Source organism: Onychostoma macrolepis, chromosome 24, assembly GCF_012432095.1.
Source record: "Onychostoma macrolepis isolate SWU-2019 chromosome 24, ASM1243209v1, whole genome shotgun sequence".
NCBI lineage: Eukaryota > Metazoa > Chordata > Actinopteri > Cypriniformes > Cyprinidae > Onychostoma > Onychostoma macrolepis.
In genome coordinates this window covers 5,738,156-5,755,960 of record NC_081178.1, presented here as the reverse complement: position 1 = coordinate 5,755,960, position 17,805 = coordinate 5,738,156, and the positions used below count along the sequence as shown (strand labels likewise).

Below are 17,805 nucleotides of genomic sequence, written 5' to 3'. Positions count from 1 at the left end.
GTACCTATTAATGAACAGAAAACAGACTGGGGTCCTGACCTTGCGCACGTAGGTGTGATCGGGGTGGTATTTAGGGGGCATCAGCAGCAGCAGGATTCGTTCTGTCATCTGGATTCCATTCAGTGACATCACACCCATGTACAGGAAGATACCAAACAGCACAGCGATGGGGATTTGACGGAGCAGATCACCAATCACTATTGAGAGACCTACAGCCAACAAAATTTGCAATTTGATGACTTTTTCTTCATTTAATACATATAGCAATGTGTACAATAGTCATTTTACACTGCTTTAATATGCATGTATATACAATACTATGAATCTTAAAGCAGTAAGCCGCAGTTTGTATCAATCAGGATGCATTTAGATGCATAATTTTGGAATCAGTAATTGTTTGAAACCCACCTACAAGTATTGCCACCAGTAACCCGGTCACCCTCTGCTCCTTGACCTCCTGGATTCGAGGTTTGTCTCCCGGGGCGACGGCTTTGCTCATTACGGTGAGGGCGTTAGCATGGGTTACAGAGCGAACAGTGGCCGCTGCCATCCACGGCAGACCGAACAGAGCACTGGTGCCACCGAGAGTCACGATGAGCAACAGATCCAGATGGAAACCAGAACCCTTGACCAGCATTCGCTCTTTCTTACTGACTATCAACCTAGAAGGAGAGAGAGCGTCTCTAATACTGCCATCATTTTATGTGTACCATAAATCAGGGAGAAAAATTTTGTATATGTATATGAGTTACATTACAGTTATACAATTACCAGCTTTTTTTAAACTAAGAACCTGTAAACCCTTTTTTTGAAAAAATATCACATATCATGAAAAACAAAGATTTCTTCACTGGCTCAAAAATACCCTGCTCAAAAACACATTTTTGATCTTAGGGCAAATGTCCTTATGTTCAAGCTCTGTAATCATCATTATGATGAGACAAAACATGGCAATGGACTCACGTTGTGATTTGTGTCTCCATAAAGATGAGGATGAAGACAAGCAGAGCTGGAAGGATGCTGGCAAACATCATCCAGATGGGGAACTGACCATCAGAGCCCAGAGGGTTGACTATCCACCCTCGCTTATCAGGACTAGTCACTGAAAAACCTCGGGGTACACTCAGTTTCTGTAGGGTGCGGCAATAACAAAAAGACAGAATACATGTGTGAATAAAAAGCCAATGAGAAAAAAATATTAAAGTAATAAAACACTAGAAAAAGAAGAAAGAAAATTCTTAAAAATAAAGTAAATAAAAAAAAAATATTTAAAAATTAATAATAAATTATAAAGGTGAAGCATTAAAAATAAATATGGACAATAACAAAAAAAATTACAATAATGCAAAATGAATTCAAAATAAAGTCACGAAGAAAATATGATGAGTGTAGCGTTAAAAAGAACAAGAAATAAAAGAAAGTGATACTAATGAATCTCTTCAACAAACTGGCCAATTTTAGATATCCATAGCACATATAGTGCAGGTTTATGCATTGAATTTTAATATTTAGGGTACTTAGTATTACTATCATTTATATTTCATATTATCATTTGCTTTACTTGACTTTAACTTCATCAAATCATCTGCAAATCAAAAATTATCCATTCTCACCTGTGAGTATGTGTCTCGAATGCTGTAGTCTACCAGAACCATGATGAGAATGGCAATAGGAACTCCGAAATCTCCAATAACTCTTCTTAGCTGTAAAAAAAGATCACAATTGTCTTCTTTTAAACAGAAATGGACGAATTACAACTACATTTTCCTTTGTAATGTTCTAATCACTCAACAGGGGGTGACTTTATCAGACAGCGTCTTACCCTGCCAGGGAAGAAGGCACTGTTTTTGAACTTGCGCAGGTAGAAGGCGATGAAGAAGGTCCCAGACATGAGCACAAAGGTAAGCAATGCAGTATTAGGTTCACCGACCACCTTCACCGTCTCTGACGCACTGCTGTTTGATGCTAATGGACTTGAAGTGACATCCTCCATGCTTGAGTTGTATGTTGAGTTATCAACAGCCGTAGCAGAGCAGCGTCTCAGAGGATGTTCCTGGAATATCTGTGGGGAACATCAGCAGTCAAGAGGACTTCACGATCATATATGCTGACAAACACAACCAAAAGATGATCCAAACTACCTTGGCCAGCTTTGAGAAGGTCTCATAGATGAAGATGAGAGAGATGAGGACGGAGAAGATCTCCTGAGTGAAACGTGAGACAAATCGGACCAGGAAGCTGCCCTCAAAGGCCACCATCACCACCACGATGATGATGAGCCAAAAACCGATCCAAACCCGACCTGTCAGGTACTCCATATTATTGCCCTTACAGAACTGGAGAAGATAAGGACAGAGGAGATATTTTATATAATGATTTATTTGATATTTTATTTAGCTTTATTGCCATTATATTAAAGCATTTTATAAAATTCAACTAAGAAAAACAAATACATTGTTTATATAATTCTATAAAAGATTCTTTAAATGTACTTGTACAAAAGTTTTTCTGGGTCCATCTTACAAAATAAGTCCTTCAAAACTTTTAACCCTGATAAAAATCGTTCTCTCTTGACATTAAAAATTAGGCAGCCCAAAAACATATACTTCATTGACAAGTTAGTGATACAATATTGAAATTGTGGTGCTTCTTCACCCTTCAATAAATGCCACTGTGTAATTTTGTATGGCCTAGGAAAAGCTGAGAAAAATAAATAAATAAAAAATAACTGAAGAACGGTGATCTTGACCTTTGAAAGCATATTTATGGTATTGATCATATTTATGGTAGGGAATCTGGTTTAAGCAAGAGTATTGTAAACTCACAGAGAAGAAGGCTTCTTCAAACACCAGGATTGGTCCAGAGAAGCCCACCACCAGAAGTGGCTGAGCCCCGAGCAGACAGAACACCACACCCTGAATACATGTGGCCACAATCAGCTCCGACACGCCAATGAGCCCTTCAGTCTTCTCACCTGTACACACAAAACTGAATTATTGAACAGAGAGGTCGGACACATACGCTATCTGGAGTTCAAGCAAAAGTAATCTAAAATACTTATCAGGATCAGAGTCACTGGTTGTGTGTATCATGATAACCTTTTGTTATATAACTGGCTGCAGACGTTTAAAGTCATTTAAGTCAGTTCTGGAAGCAATTTACTAATTAAATTGAGAAGATCTGAAGAGATATACACTGCCTAGCCAAAAAAAAAAAAAAAAGTTTAATTAGACCATCTTTAGCTTTGATTACAGTGTGCCTTCATCGTGACATTGTTCTGACAACTTTATGCAACATCACAACATTTATTTCCATGAACAGTTGAATTATTTTCTGACTGAGATCTTGTATTGAGAATGGGAGAGACTGTATAAGTTAGGGTTAAAATAATTGTAGCCAAACATATAACATGCCAGAAACATTAATCACTACAATAATGATCCAATCTTAGATTCTTCAGTATCTGCTTATGCAAAAAAAAAAAAAAAAAAAGTAGTTTTTTTTTTTTCTCAAATCAGCACAAAAATACAAATAACACCATGACATACACTTATTATGTCTGCATACATGTACATATTGTTTTCTTTTGATGTTGGATTGCAGTTTACTAACCAAATATATTTTCATTATGTAATTGATCACATGCATTTAAAATGATTATTTTATTGCATTTAAAATCTTATTAATATGTTACTGTCGGTAAGAGTACAGACGAAGCGGTAGTGTAACTGACCTAGAAGGCCTCCGAATGTGATGGTGGGAGAAAGAGCAGCAAAATAAATAAAGATGACAGCAGCCATGCACTGGGGGTTCAGTGCATCCTTGAAGTCACTGATGTACTTTGGGTAACGTCGCTGGGCGTCACGGATCAGCCCACCAAACAGACGGCCTGTGCGTCGTAAAGGGTCGTCTTCTAGTTTTAAGGGTGTGAGCAAGGCCTCTGATTTACACATAGAGAGAGAATATTGGGTATTATGAATAGAACAGTTTGCTGGGGAAATAAACATGGAAGTTGAAAAAAAATTAAAAATGCACGCTCAAATTCAATTTAAAAAAGCTAGAAAAAATAACAAAAGGAAAAGCAAAATAAAAAACAACAAAATGTCTACATAAAATGACAATAACTACACAAAGGCACAAAAGACAAACAGAAAGACAAAATAAAAAGGCAAAAAATAAACACTAATAACAAAAAAGAAAACAAGACAAAAAAAATGCTCAAAACATACATAAAATGAAAAGAAAAAACTACAACAACAACAGAAAATAATAAACAACAAAAAGACAAAAAAAAACAACATACAAAAACAAACACTAAAAACAAAAAAGCAATAAAGAACACAAACAAAAAACCACCACACACACAAACAAACACAAAACAACAAAAAACACAAAGCTATAAAACAAAACCAAAATAAAAGATGAACAGAACCTTTCTCTTCAAGGCTCTTGGGTTCTTTGGACAATAAGGCCACCTCCTGCTCCTCTCTCTTGCGGAGCATCTCTCTTTGAAAGTGAGCGACGGACCGCAGAAGATCTTCACCGCCCAGTTCTGATGGAGGGAGAACAATACTGCAGTCCAGGAAGCCATTGATGGCATTGAGCAGGTCCTGCCGATCATCTGCCAGGTACGCAGCTTCATGAAATTGCTGGAGAGAGATGCGATCGAGTTAACACTGGATATAGGCATTATTGTCTGAATTTTTGGCATGAAACAATGCGTCCCCCTTTGGACTTGTGCAGTGGTGACCGCCAACTGTCTCTCTCACCTTGTCGGACATGAGTGTGGAAATGGAGCGTCCGATCTGATGGTAGTCCATGCTGGTGCTGGGCGGACCAAGCAGCACAAAAAGAAACCGAGCAGGAACCGGTACCTCCAACACTGAGTCCAGTTCTACAGCTTCCTGAAGTCGAACAAATGCCATGGTGGGCTGCTCCAGGAAGTCAACACTGCCTAAAAAGACAGCAATACATTAAATTTCCTGTTGTTTTGTGAAATAATTTGTTAGTTCTGTAATAGTCATTTTAGTTCCTGATGCATCTGGTTGATTTGGAATCACATCAGTAGTAATGTACAAACAATTGTTAACCGTTTAAACAGGAAAAACTGAAATTCATATTTTTTCAGTTTATTTTTCCAAATTCCAGATTATTTAGGAGTCTTAAATGAGTCTTATTTAAGACCTTTAGGACTGTTCCAGATTGATACAAATCCAAAAGGATTCCTATAGTATTCAGAATCAGACTATAATTGCTTACCAACGAGTACCACAGTGGCTTCAGCATTTTCTGGAATTTTCTCCAGAAGCTTAAGTTCATGTTTGGATTTGGATCTGTGCATTCCTATGGGTGGAGCAGAATCTTTCTGCAAATAATGAGACATAAGAACAATCAAGAAAAAACTGAAGAATTGAAGAGATACATTTTTTTATTTTTTATTTATAGGGAAATTTCACATTTAATGTCACAAAAATACATTCAACCAATACACAAGCATCAAAAAATATTGTTGGTAACTTTCACAAATAAACATATTTCACTCCAAAATACAAAAAAAGGGTAAATAAAATAATAATAATAATAATTATTATTATTATTAAAAAATGAACAACACCACATAATATAAAATATACTATAATATATTTTAAATCAGCAAAACACCATGACGTATACTTATTACTGTACTTTACAAATGAAAAAATGCATTGTTTTCTTTTGACGTTGAAATTTTTTTTTACAAATAATAATAAATATATACATTTAAAAAATCTAATTTTAAGTGATACACTACCAGTCACAGGTTTTAAATAATTACAATTTTGAATGTCTCTTCTGCTCACCAAGGCTGCATTTATTTGAACAATAAATAGTAATATTATGAAACATTATAACAACATTTCAAAATAACTTTTCTCTTTTTATAATACTAAGGTAATAATGTTTCACAATATTACTGTTTTTACTGTTGTTGTTTTTTTATTACACAAATTCAGCCTTGGTGAGCATAAGAGGATTTCAAAAACATTCAAAATAATTATTCCAAATGTCTGGTAGTGTATATTATATATATATTTTTGTAAAAGTCAAAGTAAACAGATAAATAAAAAAATTAAAAAAAGTTAAAAAGTTCAACCACTTCCAACCAATTACCTCGTTCTTTTCTATGTCAATGTGAAGTGAGCTGTCTTGACTGTTCCTTGTGGACCCCATGAGTGGCTCTGTGACGGAGGGCTCGGGGACAGGGGACAGGTGGTTACTGCTGCTCTGGTGATGGCTGATCAGGGAGCCCAGGCTGGCCGCCGAGATGTTTCTGGGGAAGGAGGAGCTGTGCTCCTTCTCGTCGCTTGGGTGACTAAGAGAGGGAGAACAAGGGAGCCAGCGGGTAAGAGACACTAGGAGAGACTGCGAAGGGTCATGTGTGGATCTATATATGGACAGGTGGCGGTATGGTGAATGGTGTAGAATAAAAACCAATAGATTATATGAGAATAAACATGCAAACAGAGCAGAATTCTCATGCGCCATTTCTTAGATATTGCTCACTGTATAAATCCGAGCTCTACCTGTGCTTGAGGAGAAGAGCACGGAGCACATTGGCTCTGTCCTCAGCTTTGATCTGGTCTGAGATGATCATCTGCTCCACCACCTGATGGGCAATACCAGGAAGAGTCTTCTGGTCCAAATCCAAAAGCACAGCTCCTAATGAGAGAAACCAAACATGAGGCCATTTAATCTTCATTATCATTGATGCAATCATTATAACAATATGGGTTGTTGTAGTTAACTATTCAAGTTAACTAAATCTAAAACAATAACATTTCTATACTTGAAATAAGAGTGAACAAAATATACAAAATATCAACCTATTTTATTTCAGCTAATTGTCAAAGCAACTTCTCATTTTCATTTAGTTTAACTGATGTATTAAAATAACTCAAACTAAAAATTAAAACCACTATATAGACATATATAAAAAAAGAAAAAAATACTATAGCTTCAAATTAAAATGAAAACTGAAAATGCAGCAATATTACATCAGCATTTCGTAATCTGCATACAGTAAATGTTAATTTATAAATGTATACTACTGTTCACTGATAAAGTTTGTTCAAAATACATAAAAATCTTGGTGTTGATAAATAATATGCATGTTTTAATTTTTCAACATTAAGATTTGAGATTAAAATCACATGTATAATTAATCTATTAAGGTATGTTTATATTTTAGGTTTTGTGAGTGATTAACAATTCTCTGAGATTTTTTTTATCCATATTTTAATAGTACATAATTTTATATCCATAATCCACATTATTGCTCCCTTTTCAACTTTTCTGAAGTAACTTTTTTTAACTGAAATATTGCTTGTAGTCTCTCAATTAATATAGATATTATATATAAAAACGATATATAAATAGCAGTTTAAAACAGTTTTAGAAACATTGCACATCATGCAGCATGACACTATGGTGCTTTTGCAATTAACTACGCAAACATTGCAAAAATGAATCATCAAACATTGATATCGCAATATACAGTGTTACTGCTAAGGGCTGTAACCTGACATTTGCTCTTCACTACAAAACACTTAAGACTTTTAAGCAGGTTTCACCAGTTTCTCACCATGAGAGATGGTTTTTCTCAGCTCCAGCAGACTGCGGAATGACAGCGAGGCGACGTGAGGTTTCCCCCAGCGGTCCGTTTCCTCCTCCACATCCTCTTCAAACTTGATCCAGCGAGCCGTTTCTCTCCACTGCATCTCCTGGTTTTTATCCATGATCAGCTCATTCAGCTCCACAAACACCTGGTGCCAAAGAACATGCAATAAAAGAGTGAAGAAAATGCTATTACAACTCCCTAAGAGCAACAGACACCTGCTATTCACTTCAGCTAACTTCAGTTAACATTGGTTTGATCTGCCTAAAACATATCATCACACACCAATCGATGCATCCAGCATGTGCATGTACACCAACACATCATTTCCTGACCTTCTGGTGTTGAGCAAGCCGTCTGGAAAAGTCTAAAAGGACCATGCCGTTAGAGCAGGACTGACTGATGAGACGCGATCACCCACTGGTGTTATTTAGAAGTGAAACGGCCCATAAGTACACTCGCTTACCCTAAGACATAGCTGGTTTACCTGTCTAGAGGGGGATCTGAGGGCGTTAATAAAACATGGCTGACTCTGAAGGCTCGCGGTGTCCAGTTACCCGAGCTGATCTTTTCTTTATTTCTAGGTGTGTGAAAGGGAAGAAGTTCATTCATTTTTAATCAGGTCTTGCCCCCTAAAATCCTCCTTTTATTTGTTGTGAAGGACAGCGGGCTTGTCTGAAATAAAGTGGGAATGCAATGCAGTGAATGCGTCTCAATCTGGGAAAAGGACTAAACGTGCTAAAACAACCCATCAAGACTTTGTAAAGCCATCTGTAAAGACATCTGAAACCTAGCTAGTATTGTGTACGAAGACAAATTCGTCCTAAAATCCCAGCTAGAGGCAATGGCACTAAAACATTCCCACAGAGCATTCGGTTACACCTTAAACAAGCATTTGTGTACACTAATTAGTGACCAAATTACACAAGAATTCCTGCAGTTTTTGATAAATTAATATCCAAGACTAGATTTAGATTTTGTTATATGTTATAAAGGCTTTATTTACATATGTTTTTCATGAACCTTGGGAGTTCAGATAGGGTTAACAGACTAGTTCCCACCAAACTACAGACATCAACTAGCAGCCAAGCTAGAAAAACCAAGAAACTAGTATCTGTGAACAGCTGTCTGACCTCATGTGGCGTCCGGTCTAGTTTGCGACTGCGTGTGCTGGGCTCTTTGTGATCTTTGCTGATGTGCACCACTTGTCCTTTTGTGCTTTTCCTGACCAGGTGTCGACGTACTCCAGGAACATCTTCAAAACGATGACCTGGAAGAATAAAACAATAAAAACATGCATATTATTTAAAGAACAGGCTGCAGGAGTTTGTTGTGTACGATTTTTGTGTTTTTAAAAAGACGTCTCTCATGCTCTTCAAGGCAAAGACCAACATAGGAATCTTCTGTAAGATTATAAATATCTTTACTGTCTTTTTTGAACAATTTAATGCATCCTTGCTGAATAAAAGCATTACTTTCATTCAAATGTGTCATTTATTTATGGAAAAAAATAAATAAAAATAATAATAATAAATATATATATATATATATATATATATATATATATATATATATATATATATATATATATATATATATATATATATATATATATATATATATATATATATATATTTATTTATTTATTTATTTATTTATTTATTACCCATAACTTTTGATATAATATAACCTTTAATTAATTATGTAACACATTCAAAATTACAAAACATTGCGCTATACTACAAAATATTTCAGATTTTCATTCTAGATGGATTTCTCCCAGGATGCATGTACTTGCAGCATTCAAATCAGTCAAATGAGAACACTCACTAGTTAAAATCTCATTGGCAGGGTTGAGAGGCAGGTCATCGGCTTTGTTCATAACACAACGGTCATCAGAGTGAAATTACAGGATGGGCAAGTTGCCAAAGACATTCAGGGTAAAAAGGTCAGGGAGGGAATTTAGGGGGATTTTGACTAACTAGGCTGAGTGTAGGAACAAACTCCAATCAAGAAAAGAGGCCAAGCCTTTTCTCACACTGCCAGACGGAGCGAGTTGAAATTCACTTTTACACTCTTATATAAACCTCAAAAAAAGGCATTCACACCCTGACAGTGATTTACAATGTCAGATGAGAGCTCACAGCGACTGAAACATGCTGGTCGAGCAGACTTTAACTTGTTGATTAACTGTTTTTGTCTATGAACTGATGTTCTAACATCCACAGGTCAAAGTAAACTGTAGACAGAAACGGTGTAAGTCCTATCGCCGAGCATATAGCAGCAGATGGGCCTTTTCCCAGACTAATTAGTGGCCTGTATAGCAAGACGGAGAAAGCTGATGGGGTATTTTACAGGAACCGCTGATTTACAGCTGAAGTCTGATAAGGTTTGTCCAGCTGGGCCACAAAAGATTCTTGCTGTGAAGTGTAGCAGGATGCTTGGTACAAATCACCCGAGAGACTATGAAATTAGTGGAAACTCCGACTTCTAGATGTTGTGATCCTAGAAGACCAGGTCATGGATTTGTGCTTTACTTGCTAATATAATAGTTGGAAACTACCCAAATATAAACTTCCCTGTTTATAAAATTTAAAAAAATAATAAAATTAAATAAAAATAATTATGAAAGAAGTTTCTTATGCGTACCGAGACTGCATTTATTTGATATAAAAAGTAAAAATTGTGAAATATTATTATAATTTAAAATAACCATTTTCTATATGAATATATTTTTAAAATGTAATTTATTCCTGTGATGCAAGCTGAATTTTCAGCATCATTACTCCAGTCTTCAGTGTCACATGATCCTTCAGAAATCATTCTAATATGCTGATTTGCTGCTCGAGAAACATTTTCTATTAACTGTTGAAAACAGTTGTGCCGTTTCATAGTTATATTTTAAATCAGTGTTGTTCTTTTGAACTTTCCATTCAAAATATCAATAATTGCGTAACATAATCGTCTTTCACTTTTAAATCATTCAATGATCCTTGTCAAATAAAAGTATTAATAAACAAAAAATCCTGCTGACCCCTAACTTTTGAACATTGCATTGGCTTTTTATGCATAGGAATGTCAAAAAGATGCACAAGAACTGATAAAATGATGCCTTGTAAGTCACTCTAGATAAAAGCATCTACAATATGCATTAATGCAAATGTATGTTAACCATAGAACCAAAGATGGCAGCTTCATTTTAAAATGTATTGAATTATTGAGATTTCAGATCCAGAAGCTTCCAAGAAATTAGTTGGTGGGTAAGTGTTTATGGAAAGTTTGAACAGGACAAAGCAACAACCTAAGGAATAACACCACGCAAGTTTCATGAATAAATGTACCTAAAGATTTACCACCAAACCCAAGAAAAACAATGTAGAGATGGAGCCTATTGGATATGTGCATTAAAAACTCACTTTTAATGCCGTCCAGGTCGGCCGAGGCCAGGGTCTGTGCCTCAAACTCATCGGTGGGGATCCGCTGGTATTTGGCCTGCTCGGTCCCCGTCATGTTGCCCGTGCGACGTCTCTCCTGAAGGTCGTAGCTGCGACTCGACACACGGGGCAGAGAGCTGGGTTCAGAGGCGCTAGGGGTCGGAGGAGCAGGTTCAGACGGCCTACAACAGACAAAATGACACCTTGTCAAGTAGTTCTCATTAAACCACAAAAAAAAAAAAAAAATAAAAAAAAAAATACAAAAACCTGATGGAAAGTCCACACAAGGAGTAAAATTTCATGCTGTTTACATTACTTGTCTTGAATGAAGTGAAGTTCATTAAATGGAGGAGCTTTCAACAGACTAATAAAACATTTAATTTAATTAGTTTATCTACACGCGACGAGACTAGTTTTCATTAAACCAATAACACAAAAACATAAAACTTAATGGAAAGTTAACACGGAGTAAATACACTATTTTTGAAACATTAGTGTTTTGCTATTATAAAAAGCTAACAAAAGACATTTATTAGTTATTAAGATAAATAACCTAAAGAGAAAATAAAACATTTTGCCTGTCTACAACAAAAAATTATATGCATGTCACGTAAACATTTTCTGTCATAATTTTAAAGAAAATTAGAACGTAATTTTAATCACAGATCTTCAAGAGTAAGATTTTAAAGTCTTGAATATCACCTCCAGATATTCTTCTGTTTGATTTAAAAGTTAATTTTGCAACAAAAACAACATCTTCATGAGCACTTACCTTTAGTTTAAACCGATTTATGTTTCTGAAAGCTTCTCAGACCAAAAACATTGTTAAATGTAGGGACAGAAGCCCTTTACTTTACTAAAGAACAGAATAAAACAACCAGCTGAAATGATCTGGCAATGAATCCTGATGCTTGTAAAGACACCCCTGCATTTAAAAAGATGAGAAAGCAGAAAGGAAAGGTGGAGAGCGCTTTATAAAAGCAAAGTGCGGTTGCTAGTAGTAACGGGTGAGTGATGTAGACAGTGGTGATGAAGGTCTGGAGAGAGGCTGATACCCTGCTGCTCTCTGAAATAACTGGCACTAGGTAACGAACAGGTTGTGCTGAGCACATCTAATGATACAATTTACAGTAAACCAAGATCAGAGAGCTGAAGGTGGATGCTTTACGGGTCGAGCTACGAAACCTGCAATGTCTTCCATTTCAACGAGTAAATACTGCAACAAAACTGCAAAATGAAGACTAAGAAACTGTGCAATACTGAGAACTTCCCTTAAAATTTTTACCATGGTGACATGGTTTCCACCAAAATACCAAAGTTACACAAAAATATGTCCAGGTCACATTTCACAACAAAATTAATGAAACAAAAGCTGGATGAAGAAAATTAAGCCTGTTCAATGGCCATTAGTATTTTTTATTGCAGTGTTATGCAATTTTTCATGACAATTTTCATGATTTTTCATGGCGCCATTTACCTTTTAATTGGTTGTTTTTTAATCTGCATAAATTAAATGCAGTACAACAAACACTAGCAGAATGTATAAATACCATTTTATAGATATTGCATGCTTAAGGAGTAAATTCTAGCCAATTAATTATTTTAGAGCTGAGCATTATTTAACCCATGACTAACCAAATTTTCATGACTTTTCAATATTATAATCATTTTTATGAACTGGAATTTATGAATCCTATTAGAAAATCCTGATAGTTCCAAGTTTGTTTGTTTTTTATAGTAATGAGAAAAAGAGACTTTATATATATATAATATTTATACACACACACACACACACACACACATTTGTTTTTTTTTTGTTTTTTTTTGCATTACATTAATGAGAATTGAGGAAAATATCTTTAACTTATGAAAATATATATTTTTTGATGATCCTGAATATTTAACAAAAAGATTTAACTTAATAGTCCTAAAGCACAAAGTATACAATAAGGTTATTATAGTTAACTTAAACTATAATAATAACTAAAATAAGAAATAATAATAATAATAATAATAATAATAATAATATAAGAACTTAAACTTGTTTTATTTCATTTAGTCTAACCTGACACTAAAAGAAATAAAACTGAAATAAAACTGAAAAAAAAAAAAACTAAATAAAGAAAAAAATTTAAAAAATTACTAAATTGATAACACTAAAATTAAAACAGAAAAAATAAATTAAAAACTAAATAATTATATATATATATATATATATATATATATATATATATATATATATATATATATATATATATATATATATATATATATATATATATATATATATATATATATATATATATATATATATATATATATATATATATATATATATATATATAAACTATAATAGTATGATTAGATTCAACTTTATTGTCATTGTGCAGAGTAAAAGTACAGAGCCAATGAATCTCAATGATACTAAAAATAGCACTGATTGACAGTAAACAAAATGATAATTTTTCCTTTATTTTACTTGAATTTTGGTGTAAAATGTGACCCGGACATGTTCTCAAGAGCTTTTGTGAGATTTATGGTCATGCTTTATTTTAAGGTCCAATTCTCACTATTAACAAACCATTAACTACAACTTTTTCCTCAGTAAATTCCTAATTTGCTGCTTATTAATAATTAGTAAGTTAGTTGTTAAGTTTAGGTAATGAGTAGGATTAGGGATGTAGAATATGCTCATGCAGAATATGTGCTTTATAAGTGCTAATAAATAACAGGCATGATAATAAGCAACTAGTTAATAGTGAGAATTGGTCCCTATACTAAAGTGTTACCAGGTTTATTACTATATTTATCATATACTAAAATCATATATGTAATGAAAATGTTAATATGGGGTTTCCATTAACTCTTATGAGTTACTTATGACTCTTATTGCAGTATCAATAACTATACTAAATATGAACTGTGAGTAAGTGAATGGAGTGCAGTGTTTAGTTCATTGTGTCAAAGCTTTGCCTCCAAGTATTATATTATACGATGATATAATCCATCAGGATATTTTTGCATATGCAAAAACTAAAGCAGCACAGCAGATGGACTCACTCAGTGGATGTGCTGTCCTGAGGCTCTGAACACACAGCAGACAACGGGACGATCAGGATTTCTCGTGCAGGAAGAGGTTCTGAAGCCTCAGGTGTGGATACATGAGGCTCGTCATCTGACACAAAGAACTGGACAAGAGAAAAAAAAAAAAAATGAGAGAAATAATGAAAAATCTATCACAGGTAGTAATTCAATAACAGCAAATAAGCACTTAGAATTTGAGTTTGCACTATTAAAAAGGGTTGTACTTATTTTGAGGATTCAATAAAATTAAAACATTGAATTAAATGTTGAAATTAAGATGTAAATGAGGTTACCTGAACACTGTCTTTTCTCTCTGTTGTGGGCGCTGGGGTGGCGCTCTGGTTCTCTGTAGCTTCTTCATCTTCCTCCTCCTCCTCATCTTCACCCTCCTCGATGGCCAAAGCACCACTGGGGCTGGAACAGACTCTGTGGTCCTTACTGCTGCTCCGTTTCCTCTTCCTGCCACTCTTCTTCCTCCTGCCGTCTCCTGGGAGTTTGGACAGTGGGTGGTGGATGTGATGGGATGAGTGACGATGATCTGGAGAAGATTACAGCTGAGTTTGAGTTCTGCATTTTCACATTTATGGCTTTCAACATTTATCAGGGATCTAGAGTTGTAAAATTGTAAAATTATATTTTTAAATTGAGTAATGAAGGTATAAATTGAAAATTGACATCTTATGAAATGTGCTCCTATAAGATGATGTTTTTATTTGTACAATTGCTAATACTATTGCATATTACTTTTGTGCTATTGCTGGCTAAACTTAAACCATAACAAAAAAAAAAATTTCATTACTTGAAATAAAATAATTTTTAACCAAAATAAAATACACTAGTCAACATTTGAAGTGGATTCAAAAACCTAAAAGCGTTCTTGTATTAGGACAAGTTGGATGAACTTTTTTGATCCACTTCAAATGTTGATTACTGTAAAATAAAATAAATTCTTAAAGAAAAAAAAAAAAAAAAAAACTGTCTGTGTATGTGTGTATGTATGCATGCATGTATGTATGCATATATAAAAATACATGGGTGTGTGTGTGTGTGTGTGTATATCAACATTTCCAATGGTGTCAATTTTTTTTTTTTTTTTTTTTTAAATGTAAAAGAAAATAAGAAAAAAGAAATAGAAAAAAAATGAAATGAAAGAAATAAAATACAAGGGATGCAAACTTACATTCAAAATCTTCCTCATTGTAGGTGCGGTGCTGCTCGCTAGGAACTCTGGGAGTGGGGCTCAAGATCTGCTGGAAGCGCTGAACACCTAAAGCTTTATTCAGGTCACCTTCCTCGTCTACTTCCCTCTGTGGCACTCGGACAGGTGTGGATGATGACTCGGGCTGGAGGGGGAACACACAAGATTAGGACATTGAGTTCATAACAACATCCAAAAAAAATAAATAAATAACCTGCAGCGTCACCTGCTATTATGAAGTGACAAATCTGTCCATTGCTAACAGCGTCCTTAAACGATCACTAGAGGGAGTCATGGTCAAAAGCATTAGTTACAGTCACAGAACAGGACACTTGCTGTGTCTCATTTTGAAGGCTGCACCCTTGGAAGGTCGCATTCTTCAGCCGCACATGTCGCTGAGGTTGTCTCATTTCAGATTAGTAACTATTATATTCCAAAATAAGAAAGAAATGACAATAATTTACATCTCATAAACAATAACAGTCCATTTTATAATGGCTACGTTTTCTGAGATGAGACATCCTTGATGACGCATGCGGCCGACAATTGTGACTTTCAGAGGGCGCAGCCTTCGAAACGAGACAGTGACTGATTTTAATAATCCCTGTCAGAGCTCCCAATGTTCCCAACATAGCTTTTACAGTAGTTAATCTCTTTCTGAAATGGAAATGATGATATAATGCCAAACAAATGCAAACACTGGAGGCTTTACAGCTCATTGCTGCGCTTATTGCAATGACATGAGCAAATAATCTCAAGTCAAAAACAATCTCATTAGCTACACCTCAATGGAGCGCTCGCATTTGCTCAAATGCACAAACAAACAAACAAACCAGCATGAAACATTTACTGTATTTCATTCCATGCAACAAATTTATTTTTAAATCTATTTGTTTCCCACAAGCAATATAGCCATAATACAAAAAGAAATGACCCAAACTATCAGACACAACAATCCTCTTCCATTTAAATTCCTTCATCTAGACTTGCAAGTCTACCACAGCAGATCTTTCCTGCTGTCAAAGAGTACCACACCACCTCACGTGCTACATTACACAAGCAGAATTTCTGCCATTCAGTAGTGCCAGATAATGCATTCATATGGTGTATACATGGTGCACATTAAGCACCATAATAGTTTTTTTTTGTATTTCATTCATGCTTTAGTGACTAGAGACCATTACACTGGACTAAATTATTTTGCCACTGTCAATTTAGCGTATGACTTAATCTGAGTCTGATATAGAGCTGAGAGTTACACTGAAATTAAATTGATATTTGTCACACAGCTTAAAGCAGTCGGCAAATCTAAAAGGCTGCAAGTTAATTAAGCACTTAAGCTTATGATTCAGTGTTTCAGCAAGAGGCTAGATTTTTAACTGTGCAGATGCTGAAACATAGTATCGAGAGCTGCACTTGGCCTATAGAAAGTCAAGGGATTTTTTATACCTTGTTATAACTTGTAACACTTAACGAGTCACATGACACCGGGGAGAGAAAATGGCTAATTGGGCCCCAATTTGGACATTTTCACTTAGGGGTGTACTCACTTTTGTGGCCAGCGGTTTAGACATTAATGGCTGTGTGTTGAGCTATTTTGAGGGGACAGCAAATTTACACTGTTATACAAGCTGTACACTCACTACTTTACATTGTGGCAAAGTGTCATTTCTTCAGTGTTGTCACATGAAAAGATATAATAAAATATTTACAAAAATGTGAGGGGTGTACTCACTTCTGTCAGATACTCTGTGTATTATATAAAAATCTAAAAATTAATAAAAACTAATAAGTAACACTATTGTAATACCTCACTGTAAAAAATATAATGTATTTAAGAAATTACATTTAAAATTACATTTCATTTCTCAATTTTCAAACATTAAACCAAACAAATAAATTTTGACAGAAAACCACAAGGAGCCAATGAAGCTTCTCTTTTGAGGAAGATGAGTGGCACATGTTGCATCCCAAACGCGTGTTAAGGTGACCAATACTCAAAGCAGGTGTGGAGACTTTCGTTCATCTTCAGAACACAAATTAAGAGATTTTTGATGAAATCAGAGAGCTTTCTGACACTCCATAGACAGCAAGGTTACTACTACGATCAAGACCCAGAAAGGTAGCAAGGACATCGTTAAAATAATCTGTGTGACATCAGTGGTTCAGCCTCAATTTTATGAAGTTATGAGACTTTTTGAGCGCAAAGAAAACAAAAATAACGACTTTATTCAACAATTTCTTCTCTTCCGGTCAGTCTCTGCCTCCATTCACCACAACAGAAAAAAAGAAAGCTCTTGTATTTCAAAACTATCTTCATTTGTGTTCTGAAAATGAACGAAAGTCTTACAGGTTTGAAATGACAAAGGTGAGTAATAAATGACAGAATTTTCATTTTTGGATGAACTATCCCTTTAAGCCCATAATCACACTAA

General features: G+C 34.9%; 1 protein-coding gene across 4 annotated transcripts in view; it reads right to left on the bottom strand.

Annotated features, from left to right (window-relative positions):
* slc4a2b (solute carrier family 4 member 2b) overlaps window positions 1-17,805 on the bottom strand; it is a 45,823-nt gene that overhangs the window by 3,686 nt on the left and 24,332 nt on the right. For all 4 annotated transcript variants that reach the window (XM_058765826.1, XM_058765828.1, XM_058765827.1 and 1 more), the window contains 19 exons: window positions 15,353-15,515; window positions 14,466-14,710; window positions 14,149-14,276; window positions 11,071-11,270; window positions 8,788-8,924; window positions 7,622-7,802; window positions 6,564-6,699; window positions 6,151-6,352; window positions 5,260-5,365; window positions 4,770-4,954; window positions 4,433-4,649; window positions 3,734-3,940; window positions 2,826-2,974; window positions 2,142-2,336; window positions 1,823-2,062; window positions 1,614-1,703; window positions 964-1,130; window positions 409-662; window positions 40-209 (listed from right to left, as the gene is read on the bottom strand). In XM_058765826.1, coding sequence (XP_058621809.1) covers window positions 40-209; window positions 409-662; window positions 964-1,130; window positions 1,614-1,703; window positions 1,823-2,062; window positions 2,142-2,336; window positions 2,826-2,974; window positions 3,734-3,940; window positions 4,433-4,649; window positions 4,770-4,954; window positions 5,260-5,365; window positions 6,151-6,352; window positions 6,564-6,699; window positions 7,622-7,802; window positions 8,788-8,924; window positions 11,071-11,270; window positions 14,149-14,276; window positions 14,466-14,710; window positions 15,353-15,515 — 3,372 coding nt within the window. The remainder of the gene's footprint in view (window positions 1-39; window positions 210-408; window positions 663-963; window positions 1,131-1,613; window positions 1,704-1,822; window positions 2,063-2,141; window positions 2,337-2,825; window positions 2,975-3,733; window positions 3,941-4,432; window positions 4,650-4,769; window positions 4,955-5,259; window positions 5,366-6,150; window positions 6,353-6,563; window positions 6,700-7,621; window positions 7,803-8,787; window positions 8,925-11,070; window positions 11,271-14,148; window positions 14,277-14,465; window positions 14,711-15,352; window positions 15,516-17,805) is intronic.